This window comes from Barbatula barbatula (genome assembly GCF_947034865.1).
Source record: "Barbatula barbatula genome assembly, chromosome: 3".
NCBI lineage: Eukaryota > Metazoa > Chordata > Actinopteri > Cypriniformes > Nemacheilidae > Barbatula > Barbatula barbatula.
Genome location: NC_136764.1, coordinates 11,666,978 through 11,691,143, shown reverse-complemented (window position 1 = coordinate 11,691,143; position 24,166 = coordinate 11,666,978). Strand labels below are relative to the sequence as shown.

The 24,166-nt window shown below is 37.5% G+C and overlaps 1 protein-coding gene across 1 annotated transcript; it reads right to left on the bottom strand.

Annotated features, from left to right (window-relative positions):
* Positions 1-675: 675 nt before the first annotated feature.
* Positions 676-21,487, bottom strand: slc25a36a (solute carrier family 25 member 36a). The gene is made up of 7 exons (XM_079453276.1): positions 20,952-21,487; positions 16,439-16,603; positions 14,054-14,131; positions 10,956-11,056; positions 4,227-4,293; positions 3,797-4,086; positions 676-3,625 (listed from the first exon to the last, which is right to left on the bottom strand). The coding sequence occupies exons 1-7, from the start codon at positions 20,990-20,992 to the stop codon at positions 3,432-3,434; spliced, it is 936 nt and encodes a 311-aa protein (XP_079309402.1). The 5' UTR covers positions 20,993-21,487; the 3' UTR covers positions 676-3,431.
* Between the last annotated feature and the right edge of the window lie 2,679 nt (positions 21,488-24,166).

The following is a 24,166-nucleotide window of genomic DNA, read 5'->3' as shown; positions in this document are numbered from 1 at the left end:
ATTTGTCTCTAATGTAGATGTTAACTGAACAGGGCAGGTATTTCAGCTGGGACCCAGAAGTTTCTGAAACTATGGCTTTGAGACTCCATACACCCCAGCCCGGTTTCACAGACACGTCTTAGCCAGGACTAGGCCTTAGTTGAATATTGAAGATATTTCTGTCGCTTTTTTATAAAAATGCATTAAAAGAATAGATTACTGGTGTGCATCTTGAGACAAAACAATGGCGCTGATATATTTGCAGATATTTCTGGGCAAGTTAAAGCAGGTCACGCATTCATTTTAGTCTGGGACTAGCCTTAAGCCTTGTCTGTGAAACTGGGCCCATCTGTATAATAAAAATACTGTAGTTTGTCTGTTCTGTCATGTAGTCTAGATATTATTTTGTCTAGTTTTTTATAGTTAGGTTTTGCTGCCATCCTCTGGCGGGATTGGCAAATGACAACTACGCCGCATAACCGATTTGTGAATTTAGAAAATAGTTTTTATGCCATTTCCTTAACAAACACTCCCTGGGAGTAACAAAGACACATGTTGTAAAAAATTTAATTAAATTGAAAATATAAGGATATGGCTTTAATCTGTTGCACAGCAAAGACCATCAGTTGGTACGAAGTAATCGATTAATTTATTGGATTATCGAAAGCTTTTACAATCAAAAGAATATAAATACCACAGGTTTTGCATTTGCTTTTATTGACAGTTTGTACAAAAAGAGGTATGATATCACATAACCAGCAACAAATAGGCCACATGTTTACCCTAAACAACTAGACTTTTAAAAAAGACAAAGGAAAAGATTGAAATTAAAAATGTTGGCGTACAGATTGTTATTGTTGGTCATGTTGAAGTTTGCAATAGACACTTTATTTTAAAACTGCTGAATGTCAATAATGGTATAAAATAAAAGAGGACATTTTTTATCAGATGGTTATTCTCAGCTGAGAGAAACTTTCTCTATTTTAGCCTTCTGTCCATTTAGCCTCTCACAGATATTTACTGACAGCCCTTACATACTTTTTTTAAAATGCCACTCCAAGTACTTTTATGCCATTTAAGTCTCTTAGCTGTGAAACTGTGAAGTGCATTTGTGTATTGCCAACTTAAAGCATCATGCATGTTTCCGAGATTTACTAACACAAGGGCATTACGTCTTTAAATATAGCACAACTATTTATTGGCTATGATTACTAATCCAATAACAATTATTCTCTTAACAATATTCTATTTATACAATAATTACACGTATTATGCCTGACATTTGGCACATTTAAGCTTCTGGTTTCCTGCTGAAAAAAACTGTTTGGTCAAATTGAGAAAAATAATCTGACAATTGCTTACATAGACTATCACATTGCTGGAAGTAACATATAACCCAGCACTAAATACGTAATATCAATGTTGGTAACCAATGTCAAGCTGACCATTATAGTACTTTACCAGCAGTGGAGGGGGTGGATCATTATGGATATTGACAGCTATACAAAAAAAAAACAGACTTGAAATGGACAGCAAGCTAAACAGAGATGTACTGAAATGTACTGTATGAGATTAACATCACTCCGGCTAACAGATCAATGCTATCATGGCCTTTGTTGAACGTATGAACTGTTACTGTTAGTATTTAAAGATGTCTGTGTTTTTCAACTGCACACGGATTCTACCAGCATAAGGCTTCCCAGTGTATGCCTAAAAAATATATTTTGAAGCCCAAATGAATTAAAAGTATTGCCTACATTGAGTCTTGAAGTTCTCAATAAGAATGGACAGAGTTCCTTCATATTATGACGGTGCAAAAGTAATGTAAACCAACAGAGATGAAAACACTGGGAAATTATTTTGCATAAGGGGTGATTTTAAAAATCATATAAACATTTCCGTAAACTATAAGAAAATAACATTCAACAAATAGTTTCAAAGCATTCTTCTGTGATATTCTAACAAACATATGCAGTCATTTAAATAATACTTTTGGAACTGCAAACTACTGCATATTCAGAGGACTTCAGATCTGAACACTGGATATTTGATATGCATACAGTATATACACATACAAGAATATCCTTCACTAAAAGTTTAGTACACCGAACTGTACAATAGCTTCCAAAGGGAACTGCATAGCAAAACACTGTCTTGCTTACATAGTAATACCATGTTTTACAATACAAGATTAAAATAGTCCCATACGGAAATAAAGGAAACAAAACAAAAGTTTTGCGCAAGCCCAGACAGGCCACAAAGTGCATAAACAGTCATTTAGAAGTCACCGTTAAGAGGGGATCCAGGGGTTGGGATACACTTCTGCAAATGTATTTTGCTTGTATCTCCACAATCTTGGTGGGGTGGGGGTGCACTTATTCTAAATGACTGTTACTTTACAACAAATTTGGATATCAAAATGTGGCATGTTGTTTATTGATGGTTTTCAAAACAACAAGGTCAGGGTTAGCGTTAGCCACTCTGATCGGAATGGAACAGAACTCAAGACAAAGCCAATTGTTGAAATTCATATCTAACACCCAGCAGTGATCATTTGAGTAAAGAGGCCCAGTGACGCAAACAGGTCAATATCTCCCAATTAAAAATATATACGGATATTAGGACAACAGTATGACAGACAATCAAATTAAAACACACACACGCACAAAATAAGTAAGGTTAAACTTAATATGAACCTAACAAGAAACACTTCAGTTTGAAGCACATGAGAAGCCACGGATCATGTGACCACGATTGAATGACAGCAAATGAACGTTTGTGCGCGGACAACCCTCTGCCTGGATAGTTTGGAAAGAGTGGAAAGTGACCTCTGGAGGAGAATGCTTGAACTAACAACGTGTGAAATACAGAAAACTTTGGAGAAACACCTGCATTGTTTTTTCCTTCCTTGAGTCATATCTATAAAGTAGGGGAAATCAGTTTTAAAAAGCTCTGGCTCAGTTCAAAACAATCTTTTTAATGAATTGACTGTGAAACATCAAAGAACATCAATCCAAGACTCAAGGAATTCTGCAGATTCGGTTGTTTCTTTTATTTTCAAGCATTCCCCTCTTTGATTGTCCTTTCAGAACAGACTTTCGTAACATTTCTAGAGAAACAAACAGATTGCTTTAGCGTCGTCTGTTTACACTCAGTCTTACTTTGTGAAATGCTTTCCAGTCCGACAGGCTTGAAATCCATTCTGGTGACTACGAGACTACAGGCCCCTCTAGGGGTCTGAAATAACAATGCGTTTATAGATGTGTTCTACTTCCTTTGGTCTAAGCCTGGGATAATCCTTCTCTCATTTCCAGTCTTGATCTAGCTGTCTCTTACCCGCCCTGTTCATTTCTCTCTCTCTCTCCCTCCCTCTCTCTCTCTCTCTCTCTCTCTCTCTCTCTTTCTCTCTCTATGTCCATCTTTCCCTCCCCTTCCTTGTCTCTCTCCAGAAGTTAACCATTGAGCAGGTAGACTACCAGCTCATAGGTGCACATCATAATAGCGGTGTTGGGGATCTGTCGCACCAGATGAGTGGTGAGGCCTCGGTACAGCGCTCTGTAACCCTCCTCACGGACTACCATGTTTAGAGTTTGGAAGAACGAACGATACTTGCTGCCCTCCTCGCGTAGTCTGGTGCGAATAACCTCTGTTAGGGAGAGAGAAAGAGGGAAAATGAGCAAATGTCTTCAAAACTTTGCTAGATAACAAAGCTATTTTGAATTGCTAGTATTAACGGTGACATTTTCCACCTTTATAATTTAACATTGATTACAACATTTTTAGGCAACAAACAAAAAGGCGACCAATCAGCACTCACCATGAGGATAGGCGATTGATGTGGCACACGTCTTTGATGTAGCAGCGGCCAGCATCATTCCCACAAAGTCAGAAGCGTCTTTTACGGATTCATCTTCCTCATCCATATTAGCATTGGCCTTGCACTCTATAAGTTTGCGTTTAATGCTTTCATAGATGACAAAATGGATGACAGTCTCTGAAATGCCAGCATAGGAAGCAGACATGCCCCTGTAGAATCCCCGTAACCCATCTGACTGGTAGACCCGTCGGACACACTCGAATGCGCTCAAGCGTCTTTCTCCACGGTTCCTGAGAAACAGCAGAAAAACAAACGAATGGATGTTCCTGTTGTAAACACTTAATAGTCAGGTAACGTTTGCGTAAAGTACCTTTCTGGCCTTGAGACACTAGTGTGATTAAATAAACACTCGAAATAGAGTGCCACCCACCTGGCATCAAGCTGCAAGCGTGTCTTTATAAGCCAGATCGGGTTAGTCGCTGTAATGGCAGTGAACCCTGGGAAAATAAGGTGTTTGGATGAGACACAGAAGTGATACAGTCAAAGTGACTCAGCACAGGACAATTTGCAAGTCTAATGATTCTAAAACAGACAAAGTCTTCCTAAAGAAATTCCACAAAGAAATGCTGTGGACGTCTGTAAAATATGCTTATGGCCTGGCTGTTTCAGTTTATAAACCCCATTCTAAGTTGTACAATCATATATTACATCATATCACAGCATCCTAGGCCAACACCGATGTGACATGGAGTATGTTTTCTCCGAAAAGATGCCAACATCCGAAAAAAACATATACTTAACAGTTAAGTAAATGAAAGCCATAAGCACATCTTAGAGCACTGGCCACAACTACAAAAAAACACCAAATGGTGTTCTATCTATAACTGAACTCTGAAACCAATTAGTCTGTACTGAAATAATCCCAATAAAATGATACAAAAAGCATAGAGTGCAGACTAAACGAACTAAACATTGCGATAAAATAATCCCTATGCATTAAAACACTTTTGATTATGCTTTTGTCACAGCATGGGCAATGAATTATACCACCGCTGTGATGTTCTTTAATATCATGCCATGCATGTACAGGCAAGATGTCTTTTGATATGACAAAATATTATTAAGTGAAACTTGCACAGCAACCAATTATATATCTACTGTATTTCCGTACAACATGTAAATGCAAGTTAAGGTTGCAATGTTAAAAATGACGTGTGTGCTAAAAGCATTTAATGTTTAAATGTATGAATGCATTGTATTAACAGAATTAAAAGCAACAGCAAAATATTCTGCCTAATGCTGGGGGGAACTGTCAGTTCTAGAATTCAACTGCAGCAAAATGAAGTAGAAAGCCTGGGCGCGGTGTACTGGGTTGTAACCGGATCTCCTCGATCTGCATATAAAAAAACTAGTTTACGCTTTCTGATTGTGTGTAATACATACGCCAAAGCCCAATTTTGTGCACGTATGAGATGCCAATCCTTCAGTTGCTTTCAGTCGTTCGCCTGGCGTCATAATGAAAGTCGTTCTGTTCTTTGCATTTCTAAAACAGATTTATTTTATAAATACATATTATTCATACTTTAATAGACATTTTAGAGCACCTAACCCCACTCCTACCCTAAACCCACTCGCTTCCCAAAGACATAAAACATGCAACAAGTAAACTGAAGTCAGCCACAGGTATTTATTGAAAACACTGACCGACACCAGTATAATGGCATTACAAACTAGGGCTGTGTTCAAAATATCGATACGGCGATACATCGGCATGAGCTCCTGATACACCTGTATCGATTCTGCAGCCATTTTGAAAAAGAAAACATTTGTGTAACAATTATTATTGGTGTAAAGGATCTGATCCGAGTTTATCCGAGAAGAGAAAAGGGGCCAAAAAGTGTGTAAAGTTAGTGTTGTGTAGATGAAAGTGTAAAGTTAGTGTTGTGTAGTCATTAATTCAACACACACATGAAGCAGCGTTGCTTCTGCCTTATCCACTTCAAAACTATTGGATGTGATTAGAATCATTGAAACTCCCGCTGCTGGAGCGATGTAGTGACACGTCTCTTGGCGCTCGCTCATAATACAGTGACGTGTTTGAAACGTTAGACGAGGAAGAGCCCCAGTAAATGTGCATGTAATTTGAATGTGAAGATCAAAGACCTGCTTAAATCTTACAATACATTTCATATTTATAATGGTATATCTAGAAATCTGATATCATTTCAATTCAACACATTTCTTTATAATTAAATCTATTATCTCTGAAAGAACGTTTATCCATATATTCATATTTATTCGTTATACATATTGTCTATTTGTAAACCCTGTTTTAGAAACAAGGGTCTCGGTTTAAGGACTTGATCTTTTGCAACTTTCTCAAAACGACTTTATGTATTGATTTGTCAGATTAACTGATAAGTAGTAATGAATGGCAATTTTCTACAAGAATATTTTGCACTAAATCTGTAATAATAAAAGTATCCGTATCATGGCCTTTTATTGTCTCGTGAAGTGGTTGGCGATACACAGCCCTAATACCAACAAGATGAGTTGCATTCAGAGTCTTCTAAAGGCGCACGATATCGCTGTGTTTGAAGATACACTCTAGCTTAGCGTGTTATGCAATTGGAGCAGGCCAGTCAATGCAGTTTCGTAACGTAAGCTAACGTAATGACGCGACCACTCATGAGACACATGAGTGCCAATGCAGTTTTAAAATCAAAACGGCGGAGAAGGGGATCGCTTCTTGGTCTGTTTATTATTTATACGAGTTTACTGCGGACGGAGATGGGTATCACTTCTTTCTCTGTTTATTATTTCTACTAAATAATAAACGTGCACAAAATATGATGTCCAATTAATACAACAATCACACCCTACACGTCATGATGGCAAAATTACAACATAATATATCATTGAGTTGTGGACACGTCTGCTCTCCATAGAAGCTAATGGGAAATACTGGATTTTGGCGTTTGTATTACACGGAAAGCGTAAACTCGTGTTATTTATACACAGATTGATGAGACCGGTTTGCGGTGCTGGGTGCAAAATAAACTACATTTAGTCATTTAGCAGACACTTTTATCCAAATCGATTTACAGAGAGTTCAGGGAGCAATAAAGCGATACTAGAATTCCTCAAACAAAAAAAACGAAAGAGACAATGGATATTTAAGATATTCATATGCATTTTTAACAATACAGTATAAAACTTCAGTATAAACATTGTTTTCTCAGAATAATCCATAAGCAGGTATACTGAGCTAGAGTAGAAGCTCTAGAGAAGGTAAGATGCCTACAACATTTAACTGGTGAAGGGGGGAATGAAAGATCGAGAGAATAAGAGAGATAGAGAGAGCGTGTCTCTGACGAGTACTCACAGGGGAGGGGCAAAGCTCCTCTCCTCACAGCTGCAGGACGAAGCCTGCAGATATGGGGGGCAGAGCAGGCTGGCTCACAGACCCTCACGCAGGGTGAAAGCTACAGTAAAGGCCTAAAATAGACACAGGCTTTTCTGTACCACAATCACAAGCAGCAGTCCACATGCCCCTCAGAGTCATGTCAAACACATGAGGGAGTGGAACACTTCAATAAACCCCGCCCACCCCAATGAATCCCCGCCCACCAGTTACATCAAACAATGACTATTTCATTCTTCCCAACCCTCATTTTTAACACTTAAGTGAGAGCTTGCATTTTCCATTACTTTTTATGGATAGAGAGAGAGAGAGAGAGAGAGAGAGAGAGAGAGAGAGAGATTTGAAGTTGAAGACAACGTTAAGGGAATAATAAAGGAGAAGAGAAGCTCTGTTCCAAAAAACCGGGCCAAGCGGCATTTTATAGCATGACAAACTCCCCCGATGAGAATGTTACAAGTTAGGCATTTTATTTATGCTAAGATACCTAGTTTTTTAAAAGTATTTTGAAGGCAGTATTATATATAGCAGGGGTCTTTACCTACTTTTCTTTGAGGGCCAGATTCCAAAAGTATAAATAGGATGCCCGTTTTCGTCTGTTATTTTCTATTTCTGTTATTTATTGCATTTTATTCCTTTTATACTGTTTTAGTTGCTGTTACTTAAAGGTCATATATAAAAACAAGTATATACATTTTGCATCCAGATTTTTTGCCTCAATTTAAAAGTCTTTTGAATTGCCTTTTATATTCCTTAATGCATTAGTTTATCCGAAAAATTAATTGCTGTTAATTTACTTCCCCCAGTACTTCAAAGATGTGAGTATAAATTGTCCAATTAAAACTAGTAAAAACACATATACATGAAGTACAAACGTAATTCCTGCCCCTTGACGTTAAACTGGCATATTATAAAGGGAATCAGTTGAGAAACTGAACAATATTATCGAATCTTCGGGGGAATTCCAATTGCATTCATGTGTCCCACTCACATAGAAGGGCAGATCTTTTGAAGTGCAAGTTCAGGAGGGAGATGAACGGCTGTTCTTCGTAAATAATAAATAAGGTGGCTTTATAAAACGTAAACTGTTGTTGAGCTGCAGGAATACTTTCGTATTGAATATAGCAGTATTTTGGACTTTAAAGATGTGGTGTCTCAGGACGTGCATTTCTTAAAGCACACCATTCTTAAAGTCTCTCCACTTATTTGAAATGGGCGGGACAGGTAGATATGATTTGTGGGCCGCCAGTTGACTAGCCCTGGTATATAGTGTACTAGGGATGTAATGATTCACCCAGCTCACAATGCGATATGACTCACGATAATAATCTCAGTTAGTTTTAGGTCGTTTTTTTTCACGATAACAAAATGAGTTGAGACAAATCTTTGTATCTTTATATAATATTTTGTCAAATAACAAAACTAAATTATTTCATTTGGAATTTGTTTTAAAATTGCAAACAAACGAATAAGACTTTGTCATTGCTTTTCCTAAATTTTATACTATCGATTTTTGAATCTTCTTTTTTAAGACATATCACTAAAGTTTGCAGAAAACACAGAGGCCCCTGCAATTCAGAACATGTATCTCAATTTATTTAACATCTCCCATTTGAATATAATGGATTCTCAAATCGTAAAATTCCTATAATGTAGTAAAATATATAAAAAATAAACAAGTTCAATACTAACATTCTATACTGAAAACTACAGATTCAAAAGTTCAGTCTAAATAACTCTTTACGTAGGAAGTTCGCTAGGTTTTGGAACAGAGACTGAATGAGACAGAGAGAGAGAGAGAGAGATATGAAAGACAGAAGTTTTGAGTTTTAAAGGAGACCAGTGTTTTTCATGTTAAAGGTAAAGAACAGAGCTGACCTTGCAGCGCTTACAAAGAAGCAACACTATTTATTTAAATAATTTAGCTTTTATCAATGCAGCTTACAATTCAAAATGGGATCAAATTTTATATCAACAATAACTTTACGGAGAATTAGAGGCAGTGCATGTGGTTGTAAAATGCTAACCTTGTCATTCCTGTTGACAAAAGTCATCATTGCAATCATGTAGGAAATAAAGATTCTGCATTTCATCTAAAACGTAATTCAGGGCCAGCAAAATAGTACCACTGCAATAACTTTTCACTATGTAGATGCATTTGAGGAGGAGCGCAAAACTTCATAGTTTTAGTTTGAATGAGGTTTAAATTAAGTTTTCAACGTAATTTACGATAGTGTATTTTGCCTCGTTCTATATGGTTTGTAACCTCAACAAATGCAATGGCCACACATGACTGTAAACTCATGTGCATCGTGATGCAGGTACCGAGCTAACCGTAGCTTCACTGCTGTAAACTAATGCCGACACAAAGAGTGAACACAAGAAACAAAAGAGTATAGGCCTACTATGCTGTAATTCATTGAGAGAACAGAGCGACACTTGTGATAAATATTTCATTGGACTGTCCCTTATTGAATTTCAATTTTCCATTACAGGGGTTCAAGACGCTATATTTAACTACTTTGGTAACATCAGGACTACGTGTGCTGTAAGGTGGGGTTGAGATGGAAGCAAGGCGCCTTTTCTCTTATCTTCACATTACAGACTGCACATGCTGAGTGTTAACGTCAAACCGCTCTTACGATGCACTGGAACCGAATGACAAGGTTAGCATTCAGGATTGCAAAAAAAGAAAAAAAGTGCATGTGGTTCTTACACTGAATTTACCTTTACGGGGAGTTACAGGCTGGCAAGGGGGCCATGTGTCAAAACTGCATAATCACAAGGAGGTTAAAAGACTGCAAGCCAGCTACAATGGCTACATGAATTGAATAACCATCATTATGAATCAGCATTATCATTAGGAGAATCATGATCATACCGGTGAGTAGAGACGTGACTACCTGAGGCGTCCCGATCCCGCCCATGTCAGTCGCGACTGCCCACCGCGCATGGCACTCTACATGTTAGCGTAGCGCCCTGCTAGCGGCCGCTACTACACACAGCACAGACAGCGTGTGAAGCCAGATTGTTTAGAAGCACACTGGCATGTAATGACTTATGTCCTCCAGTCCTCAAAAGGTAGAAGAAAACAAAAAAAGAAAGTGGGAAAGGAAAGCACAAGCTAAACTTTGAGGACCTTTTGTCTCTCTTCGTGTAGTCTTCCTGATATGCTAACATGGTTTGTTCGTTACTGCTTTCAGGCTATAAAAGACTTGAAAGTTATTTACGTTTAGAAATTTCTCAATATGTTATATTTTTATGTCTGTATCTATTGTCTTCCTCTGCTGACAGAGATCCTAAGAAAATCATTTAAATGTAATAAAGTTACTACATTATTCTTCAGATTTTCCAGAGCAATATTTGCTTCAAAAGAAACATTTTGATCCTGAAAGTCTTCAATTGTGCTTTCGGTCTAGATTCTATCATACCTTCAAAAACCTGAAATATGGGGCAAAACCATGGCTAAACTCCCCCATTTGTAAAAGCTGGTCACTAGGACAAAACATGATATTGTAAGAAGACTATCTCACGGTTTCTTCATTGCTAAAAACAAAAGCGACTGAGAAACATTGTATTATTAACGCCCCCTATAGATGCAATCTGTTGTTCTGCGCACACAACGAGGAGAGTATCATTTTAATTCAGTGTGTGAAATTCAACCAAAAAAGCCAATGCAAACTTAAGTCAAAAAATGCATTTACAAAGCACGAGAAATATGTTTGCCGAGACTCTTACCTGCTAAACCAGCGGATAGCATGTGAACCTGTGTGGAGTCAGGATCTAACACATTATTCAGCTTCTCTTTGGCTGAGGAGTAGGCAGCAAAATATATTGCTCTGTTGACAAAATGGAGACATACGTGTTTGTTAGTTGGTTTCTAAGGTAAATAAGCATCACTACAACAGCGTTTACTATACACATTCATATTTTTAAAAGAGATTGACCACCAATCAGAGTAGGCCCAATTCACACCAAAAACAATAACTATATATTTTTACATTGGTGTATTCTCTCAAATTTAGAAAGATTTTTTTAACTCTAAAGAACAATATCGTAGACTCATTTTCATTGCAATTTTTGTTAAACAATAAAACCCGGCAGCCAATCAAAAGACACCTAAATTACAACTGTCAAACTGTAGCACATGAAAAACTTCATTTGTAAAGCTGTGCATCTATACATTGGTGGTTACTTTAAGATACTAAAGCAAACATAGTCATAAATCTATGTTGTGTTATGTTATGAGATCCCTCCTGATTCTGTCACATTGACTATTTGAGATGCAGGTGGAGATTAAGGTGACAGAGGTGATGTATGTTGTGTCCATCAGATCACATCCTCTAAAACAGCAACAGATTTATTTCCATAGTCAGGTCAAATCAGCCTCAGGTCAAATCAACCAAAAAACATGATTATTCATATTAAAGTTTCTACTTTACCGGTCACGTTCTTCCTTAGTGGGAGTTTTTTCTTTTCAATCTACACTTTGTATTTCTCACCAGCACAAAACTAGGGAACATAACCCACCGATATGGGTTTTTTAATGGCCGATGCAGTTTTGAGAAAGCAATGTGGCCCATATAAGAAATGTAATTTTTGTTAATGAGGACAAATTTGTGCCGCGTGGGGTCGAGTGTAGCCATCTTCCTACGGAACAAAATGCTTATACACTAACGTGACCTAACCGGAGAATCTATCGGCCAAACGGAAAGATTTACCTGCCGCTGCGATAATAAAGAAAGTCCAAATATCGGCCTTGGCAATATATCGGTCGAATACTAGTCTGCATTGAGTGACATGGCGAGGCTGAGCAGCCGTTCGAAACCACATAAGATATTTAATTCCACAGCTGATAAACCCTGTGCATGCTGTGATTCTTCCCCTCTTAGAAAGAGAGAGAGAGAGAGAGAGAGAGAGAGTGTATCAGTGCCCTGATATGTTTGCTCAGCCAATCAGATGCTCGTGTTAAATCTGTCAGACTTCCACCAACCCCATGGGAGTAAAAAGGGCCATGCAAACTCATGAGGACAGATATTCACAGCAGGTGTTTTTGGGGCCCATTTTAAATTGATTTAAATTGATATATTTAAGTGAAATGATTAAAAGTATCCATTTCAAGCAATAAACAAAAAATTAAATGTGGATTTACTTTTTTTATTTAGTCATATCATCGCCTTCGAATTCTAAGGTTCTAGCTGACATTTTGGTCAAAACTGAGTTATTCACATAATCTTATTCTGTGACAACTTATTTACATTATGCATTTTTTGAGTTTTTAAAGAAAACAAAAAGAGTCTATCTACAAAAAAAGGAAAGCGTCTGCCAAATGCATAAGTGTTATTTCATGTTTTAACAAAATGTATAAGTAAATTGTTTGTGTTGCTTGAAAATGTTTGCAGATAGAACCATATAATTCTAAACCGAAAGTGTTCTATCTGTGTTTGACCTGTTCCAAAAACCCTTGTTAACAAATTTAAGAAAATTATGATATTGTACATTTGGAATACATTTAGGGTCTCTATCTTTTTCATGTATAATATAGATTTGTTACTCATATAATTTTGCTATATGAAATGCCAAAACTTTAAAGCTCAATATCTCAAAACTACTCAGACCACAGATAGAACTTTACATTATTTTAATATTTCGTCACCTTGAAATTATAAAGTAAACAGTAAGTTAATAACATCCAAGCACACAGCAATCCTTATTTTCATATACGCAGATTTGAATCTTTACGTAACGCTAATGGTCACGTGGTGACCATTCCAGCTGTGAGGATAGAGGACACAGAGGACATGTATATGGAGAAACACAAGCACAGATGGAGACATGCGCACCCACACACCTCCTGCAGCATGGGAGTGCATAAAACATAGAAATAGCGACGTTTTAATTGGCTTAGTTGCAACAGCATCACCCACATACCAATTTAACTGTGATTTAATCACACACAACGCTCAAGTGAGGGATTGAAAGCAGCTAGCCTGCAACACGGCGATGATACACTGCAGTCAATGAACAAAGGTGACAAACAAAGGTTTAGCAATCAACTCTATGGAAGTGCTACAACCTCATAAAATGCCTGGGAGACACTGACTCAACAAGCAGAGAGACAGCATAGGGCCCGTGGCCAGTGTCATAAGACAAGATACAATCTCCCCTGCTGAGAATAGAGCAATGACACATGATCAGCAGCATCTTATGTAACCGTTTGGGGGAAACAATGCAATTCCAAATAAACACTTTCGTTTTTCAATGCCTAAAAAGGGGAGTTTATCCACAAACCAGTTTATCCACAAACCTCTTAAACTAATAATTTCTTATAAACTAGGTCAACATTACAAGCAATGCAAACTGACACATCACAAAATGTAGTGAATAAGGATTTAGGTTTCAGGCCCTTCCTTATGCATGGTTTCATCGGACGCGCGCACCTGCCCCAAAGTTAACTTACGATATGTGTTTGGTTATAATCAAATTTTTTTTTAACTTACATTAATATAAATTTATACTGATATTTAATTGCATATTAATTGAATTAAATTAAAACTACTCAACAGTTATTGATACTTTTGAGGTCTACTGGAAGTTACTTTTGGGCCACATAACGTTATGTCTATATACAGTCTGTATAGTCAACAGTCTATACAGAGCTATACTGTTTTTTTTATAAAATATCTATTCTGGGAGGAAAAACAAATGGATTGTGAAGTACATAAATCATATTTTTATTTGCATATCACAGATCACATGAATATAGAATACGTTGACAAAATGAATTGGCTGTTACCAGCACATTCAAGCTGTATTTATTGCATTACAGATCATACCTGGATGGAGCCACTCCCACCAAGTTGGGCCCCAGCCCCCTAAAGAGTGAGCGAGGACCTTCTTTCTCCAGTATTAACCTGACAAAAAAAGAGATAACAGGAAATGTAAAAGAAGCCTTGGTGAACCTATGTGAACTTTTTTGTATCTGCAACACTTAATTATGAAGGAAACAATGTGACATGTGGTTGCCATGACGTCCAACATTTGCTGCGCTGTCTTCAATAAGCTATCCTGCGAGAACTGTTATTACCTACAGTATATCTAGTTGCACCTTGTGAAAGTCCCAAATAAACACTTTCCAGCTAAATGGATTTAAACATTGTAAAATGAGCTGAAAACTGAAAGTACTGGACTCTTCTTAGTAGCTGAAAAAATCAAATTAACCCAAATACTATAGAAAGAAAACACAAAGTGGCAGAGAATGTATTACAATTATTTTGACCAGGTTCAGCAGGAGCAGATTCTATGTGGGTCTAGCCCTTCCGGTCTCAAAAAGGGTTATTTAGACAAATAAAAATTGCACAAACTGGATTAGTGCCTCCTGAATGTTTCTGATGAAGTGCAAAAAAACAGCACGTCCTGACTCCACGGTGGCATCACATTCTTGCAGCAGACACAGACCAACAAGTTCTTACTCCTCTACAGTTAGTTAAAAAATAACATAATTGAAAAAAGACTGCATCTGTAACTTATTTTCCGCTGGCCTATGTTTTTTCATCCTTTTTTTATCTGTTCTTGCCTGAGGCCAAAGAAGTTATTCCAGAACACTAAAGAAAACAGTAAGACTACACCCAGAGACAGAGAAAATTCCAAAGAATTTTGCGGACCACTGACAGTTATACTCTAAAAACCTAAGCTAGACTATTCTCAAACCGCCACACAGAACAACAGAAAACTAAAAGTATGTTCAAGACAATGTATGAATTCAGCATAAAACATGATCTCAATTAATGGTCACATGTCAATAGCCGCTTTCGACTGTGGGGACAGGGCGAACCAGGGCTTTCGTCGAGCCGAGCCGAGCTTGTAGCTTCAGGCTTCTAGCTGTAAGGCCAAAATAAAGTCTCAGGCCAGTAGCACGGCAGCGATGCTCTAAAACCCTGCTTTAAATGCGTCTCTCCGGTCCACACGTCACGAAAACCCCACTACTCAAGCGGGAAGGAGGATTGCTGGATCGCAATCTCGTCATTACAAAACAAACATGGAGTTTGTTCATTTATTGAAATCATCGCTTTGTGAAAGACGAGCCAACAAAATAAGACGACGGAGGTTCTGCGGTGTTTATGCAAAAAGCTTATATAAGAGCGCAACCAAAAATGTCATCGTGTTTTATTGTGTTAGTTAGCTGTGTTTTTTTTATTATGGCTTAAATAAAAACAAAACGCTGTTTGATTGATATTAATCAGAATGCACAGTATTTTCCATTTTGGAACCAAACTCTTCATTTCTACAAATAAATAATTTGAAATAAGGTTTCGGTGTACCTTTGCTTTGTGACCTACACTCAGTTGTCTAATACTATGGTTAAATTGCAGAATTACTTAACAAACTGTATGCAACTGTACGCACTGTTAACTTAACTTTAACAATTAAGTTAAACTGTTAACTTAAACAATAATTTCCTAACCTTGCAAAACAAAATATTCACAAATTTAGTGGATTATTTGCAAAAACAGGCATAGGCCAATGTGTTCCACTCTCCTTACGTTATGATCAGTAATTGGATTAGATCAATCAAATATTGACATTTATAATATATAAATAAAATGACATAAATAAGTAATTGTTATCATAACTTTATGTAGCTTTAGATCACTATCTAATTTGACGTTTTATGCCTGCATCCCACGATTAAACTAGCCCACTAGCCTCTAAGATAATAGCAAAGTATTTTGTTTTTTGCATTTTAAGTTTACATCAATGCTTGCAAATCTCTATATTGAGTTGAATAGGCAGTTATCATTCATCATTATGAAGTAAAATGTGCATCTTGCTGCTGACACGGTTCATCACCAGTTAATCTCCGACTTTCACTTTAACCACTTCTCAAGGCTCAGCTGGCCATTGGCCCCGAGAAAGCCCCGGATAGGCACGATAATGCCCCGGAAGGGACTGTGGAAATGCAACTCGCCCTTTTACGCACTAGCATGCCCACGTCTGACTCGACATTCGAAAGCCGGCTAATGTGTGCAAAAAATTTACAGACAACAGCATTGTTTTGAAGCTCAAAATCTTGATGATGGACGATCGATAGGATCCATTAACAATTTTGATGTTGTCCAAACTGTACTGATTTTGTAGTTTTTGAAACACTGTCTGCAATGTTGGTTAAATGCCTTAAAGGAACAATTAAGTTCCTTAAAGTTTGCTTATGTAATACTTACTTGAGACAGTGCAGAGGCCCTGGTGGGGCCATACGAGCCACGCTGGCCCCATTCACAGTGCTTAGCTGAACTTCAGAGATGTACAGAGTCACGGAGGAAGACTGCAGCCTCGTCTTTACCACCTCCAACGGACAGGTCAGTATAGCACCCACAGTGCCCCCACAGCTGGCCACAGAGAGAGAGAGAGAGAGAGAGAGAGAGAGAGAGATACATTACTTCTTATCCACTTTTTAAGCAACATCATTCGTTTTTAAATAAAAAAGAAAATTTTACCTAAAAAGTGACTGTAGCCAATTTTATTGAATTAAAAAATACATATAAACCAATATTTAGATGTATGCATTTAGCAGAAACTTAAATCCATACGACTTGCAATGCATCAAATATATTTTTTTTAATAAATCATATGATCTATGCACTGCTAATACCAATTCGATGCCCAACCTGGACAAAGCATAGTATTGTTTTACAAGAAATATATATTTTTCACTAAGTAAAGACTAAACATACATATTTACTAAACAAATTCATACTAACTTCAACTTTGTTTTAAAGCAATCAATAGGACCTTTCTTTCAATGCAGACAGAACGTATATATTTCAAACTTTAAAAGCCTTCTGCTGGTTTCCAGAATGGTTTGCTAAGCTCGTGAATGCAGGTTTGAGTAGCATATGTATAGGTCAAGTTCAACATGCAAGTGCTTGTTTGTATGCATAGGGGCAACTCACAGAGGTGGGCTTACACTATGTTGAGAGGTGAGACCTGCGGCATAACAAGAATTGGCTGTTGGTTTGTAAACTACATTCTTTTCTAATGTAAGTTTTTCTTTTACTAATCCTCAACAAACAAGATGCCTACTGTTACTCTGCCAGTTGTCACAAGCGCCTCAGCTCATACAAACAACTAAATCCTTATAATCTGAAGTTCTTCCAAGAGATTTAATGGTGTTGACAGAGGAAACACTGAATGTTGACAACCTGTTAAACTTGCTGACCGAAGCAATGGACTATGAATCCCTCTGTTGTAAACACAGTTTCCCTGAATGTCTATTTTCTGTGCAGCCTTTCAAAGGGCCACCCAACAAACAGGGAGCAGCTGTGAACTTTGGCCCAGATATGGAGTCCTCTAGTTTGTTTCTGCTCAGGCTCTCGTGCTCACTCTCTGGTTGGCCAATGATCAGTATGATCACAAGTAAAAACCCAGCTGCCCCTCCCATCAAAACTTGAGGCTTTTTGCACGAGAAATATTGAACTTTACAGTTACTTACAGAATGCTACACTCAAACATTTGCTACATGAAGAGTTTTGATTCTGAATAAAAAGAGAAGTACTTCCTTTCAAATGTAAGCCTTATTAAGCAAATGCCAACATTTTACCAAAGTAAAGTCCCCTGGTCATTATTAGTTCAGTGAAGTTTACGGTTTGCACATGAGGTTTACACAGCGGTGTTCAAAGGGCACAAAATTCCCAGGGGCAAAGTGAAAAAGACTTGGCTATAATAACCAGCGCCACTTAAAGGTCCGATGTGTAATTTTTGGGATGATCTATTAATAGAAATGCAATATAATATACATAGCTTTGTCTTCAGAGGTGTCTAAAGAGCGTACGCAATGAAGCATTATGTTTTTATTACCTTAGAATTATACTATCTTAGCAGATTTTGAGACAGTGCGTGTGTTTTTTTTTTACAAGTACTCGAGTACCAATTTGGATTTTTTTTCTAGTTGTTACATCTCAAGTGAAAAGACGAGTAGATGGCGAGCCCACCAGTGAAGGCCCTATGTGTGTGAGAAGGGGAGTACGGAACGGTGCAGCGTGCGCTGCTGGGTGACTGATGTTTCTCGCTGGTGCCGCAGAGGTCACAGCTCAGCTCATCATTGACAAGTTAACAGACATTACAATGGTTTGCTTCGCTGTGGCGGATTTTTTGAGCCGGAGGACGAACGATTTGAAATTTGAGACGTTTAAAAAAACTAAACGCAGGAGTTCAGAATACGTCATTTATATGTTGATTCCTTGAAACAGCAATGACTCATTTCCTATCCGTTCACAACAAGAATGAACGACAGGTGAATGCTCTTGTTATGTTTTTGTGAAGTTATCTTTACATTGTGTTGTGAACATGAGGAAAAGTGTCCTTCATTTGTAAGGACTGTAAATGTAAAAGGTATAAAGATATATAAACAAAAAACAATAAAATATACTTTTTATAGGCTATATACTTTAGCCCTTAAAGCTTCTCTGTAGGCTCTGTCTCTTTTTAAATGATGAGCAGAACCAAACCACGGTCACCTGCAGTTAAACGCATAGACAGGTAGTATTTTAAAACTATTCTAAAACATTTACACATAGTAACATTTCTGTATACATGTGAACACATTGAAAACTGTTCCACAGAATTTTTCCCAAATTTGAGCACAGAATTAACAAAAAAGTCAGCAGATTCCGTATGACCGTGGTATTGATCGAGTTATCTCATATGCCTCTGAAATGAAAATAAAACTGCATATTGTAATTTCTGTGAGTTAAATCTATTTATTGCCAAATTATTTGTCAGTAAAACAACTATTTTGAGGAAAAATGTCAATCATTGCATTGCAGACTGATTTAAGGTGTGCCCCTAAATATTCTGCTTGCGCTGCTAAAAAAAACTCAGTCAGGGGATACAGTGCTCCTAGTAAACAAAAAGTTTGTCTGGAGCACTAAATTGACAGGACAGTCATGCAGTGTCCTGCAGCATAACAAACTTAAACCTTTTTAAAGCAAATTTTTTTCTACATTGTATCATCAGTATTAAACCTGCCTAGGGCTGTGCGATATTGAGAAAGAATGCGATATGCGATAGCATGCTAAATAATGTGATATTCGATATGCAATACGAAATTGCTTTTTCAAAAATCTATTTAAATTATTTTAAAATATATTAAAGAAATTACATAAACAACATATATATAACATTATTTTAGGAAAAAGAAAGCATCACTACAACTTCTGAAAGTGAACAGCCGTGTTTTACTGTTGCATTAAACAAATCTGACATTTTAAACAAAGACAAATAAATAAAACAAATTTGGCTTCGCAACGTAGATTCTTGTTTGACTTGCATCAGAACATGCGCACGCCATCATGCACATGCACGCATATCCCAACTGTAGATACTATAGCCTACTGTCCGCATTCACCTAAAACTTTGACCTAACATAACTTTTCGAAAAATTAAATTCTCCTTCACATATTCACATGTGCGATATTTAGGTAATTTCGATATATTGCACAGCTCTATATGAAACCTCTAGCTTTTGTACAATTTATGAACGGGAGAATTCTGTAAAGACTATCGCCATCACAGTATCGTGGATTTGTTTACCAAAACGTCCAGCTACGTCAAGAGAAAATGTGTCATCATTTCTTCACCCACCCTCATTCTGTTTAAAACCCGTATGACTTTCTTCTGTGGGACTCAAAAAGACATTTTCAGAAATGGTGTCTGGTTACCGACGTTCTTCAAAAACATCTTTTGTGTTTTGCAGAAGAAAATCATACCGGTTTGAAAAAACACGAGGGTAAAATGATGAGAAACATGTTCATTTTGGGCGAACGATTCCTTTAACAAGCTACTGAAGTCCAACTACAATGCAAGACGGGGGTCAGGTACGAATGAACTTACCTAAGAGTTTATTATTCCTTCTCGCCAACATTGTAAGCTTTTTAAACTCACCGCCCAGACTGAAATGACCCCTCTGTGAGTATTTATCCTCAAAAAACACACGTGCACTTATTAGAGGCGTTTTAGAAGACCTCATATCAACATTATCACCAAGACCTTGAGATATGTTAGCCTGTTAAACAGTGATATGTTTTGCATCACTATTAAAGAAAGGAAAGTTGATTCGGTTCTTATTTCGTGATTATGAAAAACAGTCCCATAACAAAGCCCTGTAAAAAAGCTGTGGAGACTTGAAATATATCTCTGAAGCCCCTCTAGAAGAAAAGAACAGCGAGGGCCATTCAGAAACAAGAATGGGGTCAAAAATAGCTGTAGTATAATACTAGAGAGATCCCTGTCAAACAACCAGCCGCTGTCAATGGAGTCAAGCTGACAGTTGAAACCACATGAAACGACATGCTTCGGGTTCATATTTAACTTTTAGCCCGTCATTCTTGTCTGAGGAGGAGCGAGGCAAAATGCGATAAGTGAAAAGCATCAACACTTCCTGAAATGCAGAACATGTCCGTGCTTAAGAGCTTCTCAATGCAACACCAAAGGAGATAAAGCACAGCACTTTCATGACAGTGTGGATTAGCATGGTGTGATGTTAATATATATACGGAAAGGTTCAAACGTTATTCTCCGCTCGATGCGAATAGGTTTAACGACCTAGCTTGAATAGATGCGTGGTCGCGTGTTATAATAAACGTGAATGAAAAGAAATGCGCAGATGTGTTAAGATCACACACGTCTGTAACGTTACGCTTGTTAGTGCCGATCACCGTTTAGCGGTTCGCTACTCACCCTCCAGCAAAGAGATGAACCAGGGTGTCTCTCTGATTCATCCTTCAGCATTCTCCGTACCCACCCCTGGCCTGCAGAGCAAGCAAGAGCCGGAACGCTCCGCCAAACCCGCCGATATTCACCTGTGTCGATCAGTGTCTATGATACAGATGTGAATTGATAAAGTAAGCGTTTTATAAGCCCGATGTCTGGCGGGCGAGAAGCGTCGAGAGATGCTGCTAGCCCAGTCCGCTAACGGCTCTCGATGCGCGCAGACGCCTCCGTTTCGTCTCTCGCTCGATAACGGTTCTCTCCGTTGAACAACACCGATGTCTGTCAGACTTAACGTTAGAGGTTAGGGTTGCAAATGATGTAGATTTTGTAGCGCGAAATCCGTGCAGAATCGAAAGCGTCTGTGGTTCAGTTGTGCGTTCAAGCTGCGGCTAAGAAGCGAGATGAGACGGACAGCGGGGTCGCTATTTACGAGCCAATCAGAAACCGCAAAACAGAGGCCGTGATTGGTCAAGTGGATGTGTGACGACGCTTGTTCCCGCCCCATCATCCCTCTTTCACATGATCAGGCAATTGATAAATCCGAAATGCTGATTTGTGCCGTTTTAGAGGTTAGATCGTGTATTTGCACAACTTATTTTGGGATGAATGTAACGGTTCTAAGAAAGAATAAATGGCGGCATACATATTGGACTGTGTGTTACAAATAATTATTTTTGTCATGGTGTATTTTGATCATCTCTGTATTTTTATGCGTTGCAGGATGTATGAAAAATGTTGGTTTCTGGTAGAGTTGAGGAAGAAATGCGCACATATGTCCTCTTCAGGATAGTGTAGGCAAATTTGATGTTTTGCAGAATCACCTTTTTATCAGTATGACAGAAACACACACAAAGCCGGCCATACACCTATTTTTTCAGCTGACTGTGGTGTTAAAAATATAAAAAATGATTTGAGTCCTGGTATGTCATTTAGGAAGGCTATATGACCAAGCCCTCAGAAGAACCTGCATCAGCTGACCAGCAGGGATGGATTACTGACCGGGCCAACGGGGCTAGTGCCCAGGGGCCCTTGACTATCATGAGCCCGAGGTGCTTCAAGGTGGCGCCATCCAGTTACGGAGAATCCAACAACAATGAGAACAAATGTTTATCTTTGTTTAATATATAGGTCCCATAGCCTATAAGGCCTCTGTGGAGAGTGGAGACCCTGTAAAAATGAAACGATCAACAAATCATGGCAACATTGTTTTGTTACTTTAACTTATTAAATTCAATTTAACTTATTAAAAATTAACTTATTAATTCAATTACAGCACATATAAATGGCATTTTCTGAATCTTTTGCTTGATGATTTCATGTTTACAAATGTGTCACGGGGAATTTTATGGTGAGAAATCATTTTTATTTATGTGATGCATTAAATACGTGTACATTTGACAGTTAATTAAAGACGTGTGGCTCATACGCCTTAATTTGGTCCATTGTTGATTTTTCATTGTGTATCTAATGTTAGACTTCTTTAAACCCTGTGCAGATTCTTTTTAGCGTCATGCGTGTGACACAGAGCGAGAAAGGTTTTAATATTCATTATCATCTTAACTTTCAGTTTCTATAACAGCTAAGGGAAAGAATGGAAAAATTGTGGGGGGACCCTCGGAGGAAACTGGCCCAGGGGCCCTTTGAAGTCAAAATCTATCCCTGCTGACCAGGGTTCCAGCGTCTCTTGGTTTATTTGGTTTCATAAGTAAGTAGCTGAATAAAAGGCATACGGTTCTTGGTTTCAAAATTTGAGTTACAATTTAACAAGTTCAGGTCATGCGCATGGAACATCTAATTTCTCTTGCAATGCCAACCTAATGAAATACATTAAGGTTTAGACGGTGTCCTCCACAGAGTAAATATAGCTCAGATGGTTAACAGACAATCACTTCTTTCTCATAGTTAAGACTTTCCATTAACAAGGGTAAAACTAAATTATCAATTTTTTTAAATAAGGTAGAAAACTGCATCAAATAAAGAAAATTATTACAAACCAGAGTTAATGCAACTTGTTGGAACACTCCCTAACACATCTTCTACAATGATTAGAATATTTTAAAATAAACAATTACAAAGTTACATCAACTTTTTTATTCATATGCATGTTTTATGGTAAAATTGTAGTTTGATTTTATTTATATTTACTTTTAGTCATTTAGCAGACGCTGTTATCCATAGCGACTTACAAAGAGTTCGGGAAGCAATAAGCGATATGTCATACAAACGTACATTTACATTAAGTCATTTAGGAGATGCTTTTATCCAAAGTGACTTACAAAGTAGGGGAAAGCAATAGAAGCAATTTTTATTACATACCATTATTATGTTGTTTAAATTTTATGTTTAATTCAATGGATTTCTATAGCACTTTTTTTCAATGCGCATTGGATCTTAACATTTTATACAGGAAAATTCAGCAAAAAATATTTAATAATAAAAAACTGTTCGAGAATAGAAATATGCTTTCCAGGCTCAGTATTCCAGTAGTATTCCTTCATTTAACACATTCACATAATATTCTACAAGTATTGTTTAAAATCCTCTTTCAAGCCAATTGCCGTATGCAGTCCAAAAATAAGTTAAAAAAATTAAGTTATCTTTTCCATCCTGTTTTATGAGTAAAATCTAATTAGTGAAAACTGGAATAAAATTAACCTTTAATGCACAGCGCCTTGGTGTCCATTACAACTTGCATAACTACTGTCACATAGCAATGATCCCAAACTGGTGGTGTAGCGAATGGATCCAACATTAACGTGGCACGTTTTTCCTACTCATCTTTGCCAATAGGGAACAAAGTTCATCCACAACCGAACAGGCTGCGGTTCATTTCCACTGTCATTTACACGGTAAATCTGTTCTGAAAAACAAATTTGAACATCTTTAGTGCACTTCCTTAGGCTATAAGGCTTGTCATAATATCAATCAGTTTAATATTAAACCAGATAAGAAACATCCAGAGAGCTTCTAGAATGTTCATTGTTTACCATAAGATTACTAAAATAGTTAAATCTTTATGGTCAGTACCAGAAGAAGAAAACTTCAGTGTTATACCCAGTTATATCCATCCGTAACACTTGAACATGTCCTAAATTACTTTAATACGTTCTTGGAATTTATATGCCATGTTTCTCATTCTTTATGAATTATTTTACTTTACTTTACAATTGCATATCAGCAAA

Bases quoted from the DNA above. Each gene is read 5' to 3' on its own strand.
- slc25a36a (XM_079453276.1), bottom strand. From the start codon at position 20,992: ATGAATCAGAGAGACACCCTGGTTCATCTCTTTGCTGGAGG. The intron at 14,132-16,438 runs GTAAGTATTACA...TTTTTTTGTCAG, and splicing joins GGGCCTCTGCACTGTCTCAA to GTTAATACTGGAGAAAGAAG. The intron at 11,057-14,053 runs GTATGATCTGTA...TTTTGTCAACAG, and splicing joins GTGGGAGTGGCTCCATCCAG to AGCAATATATTTTGCTGCCT.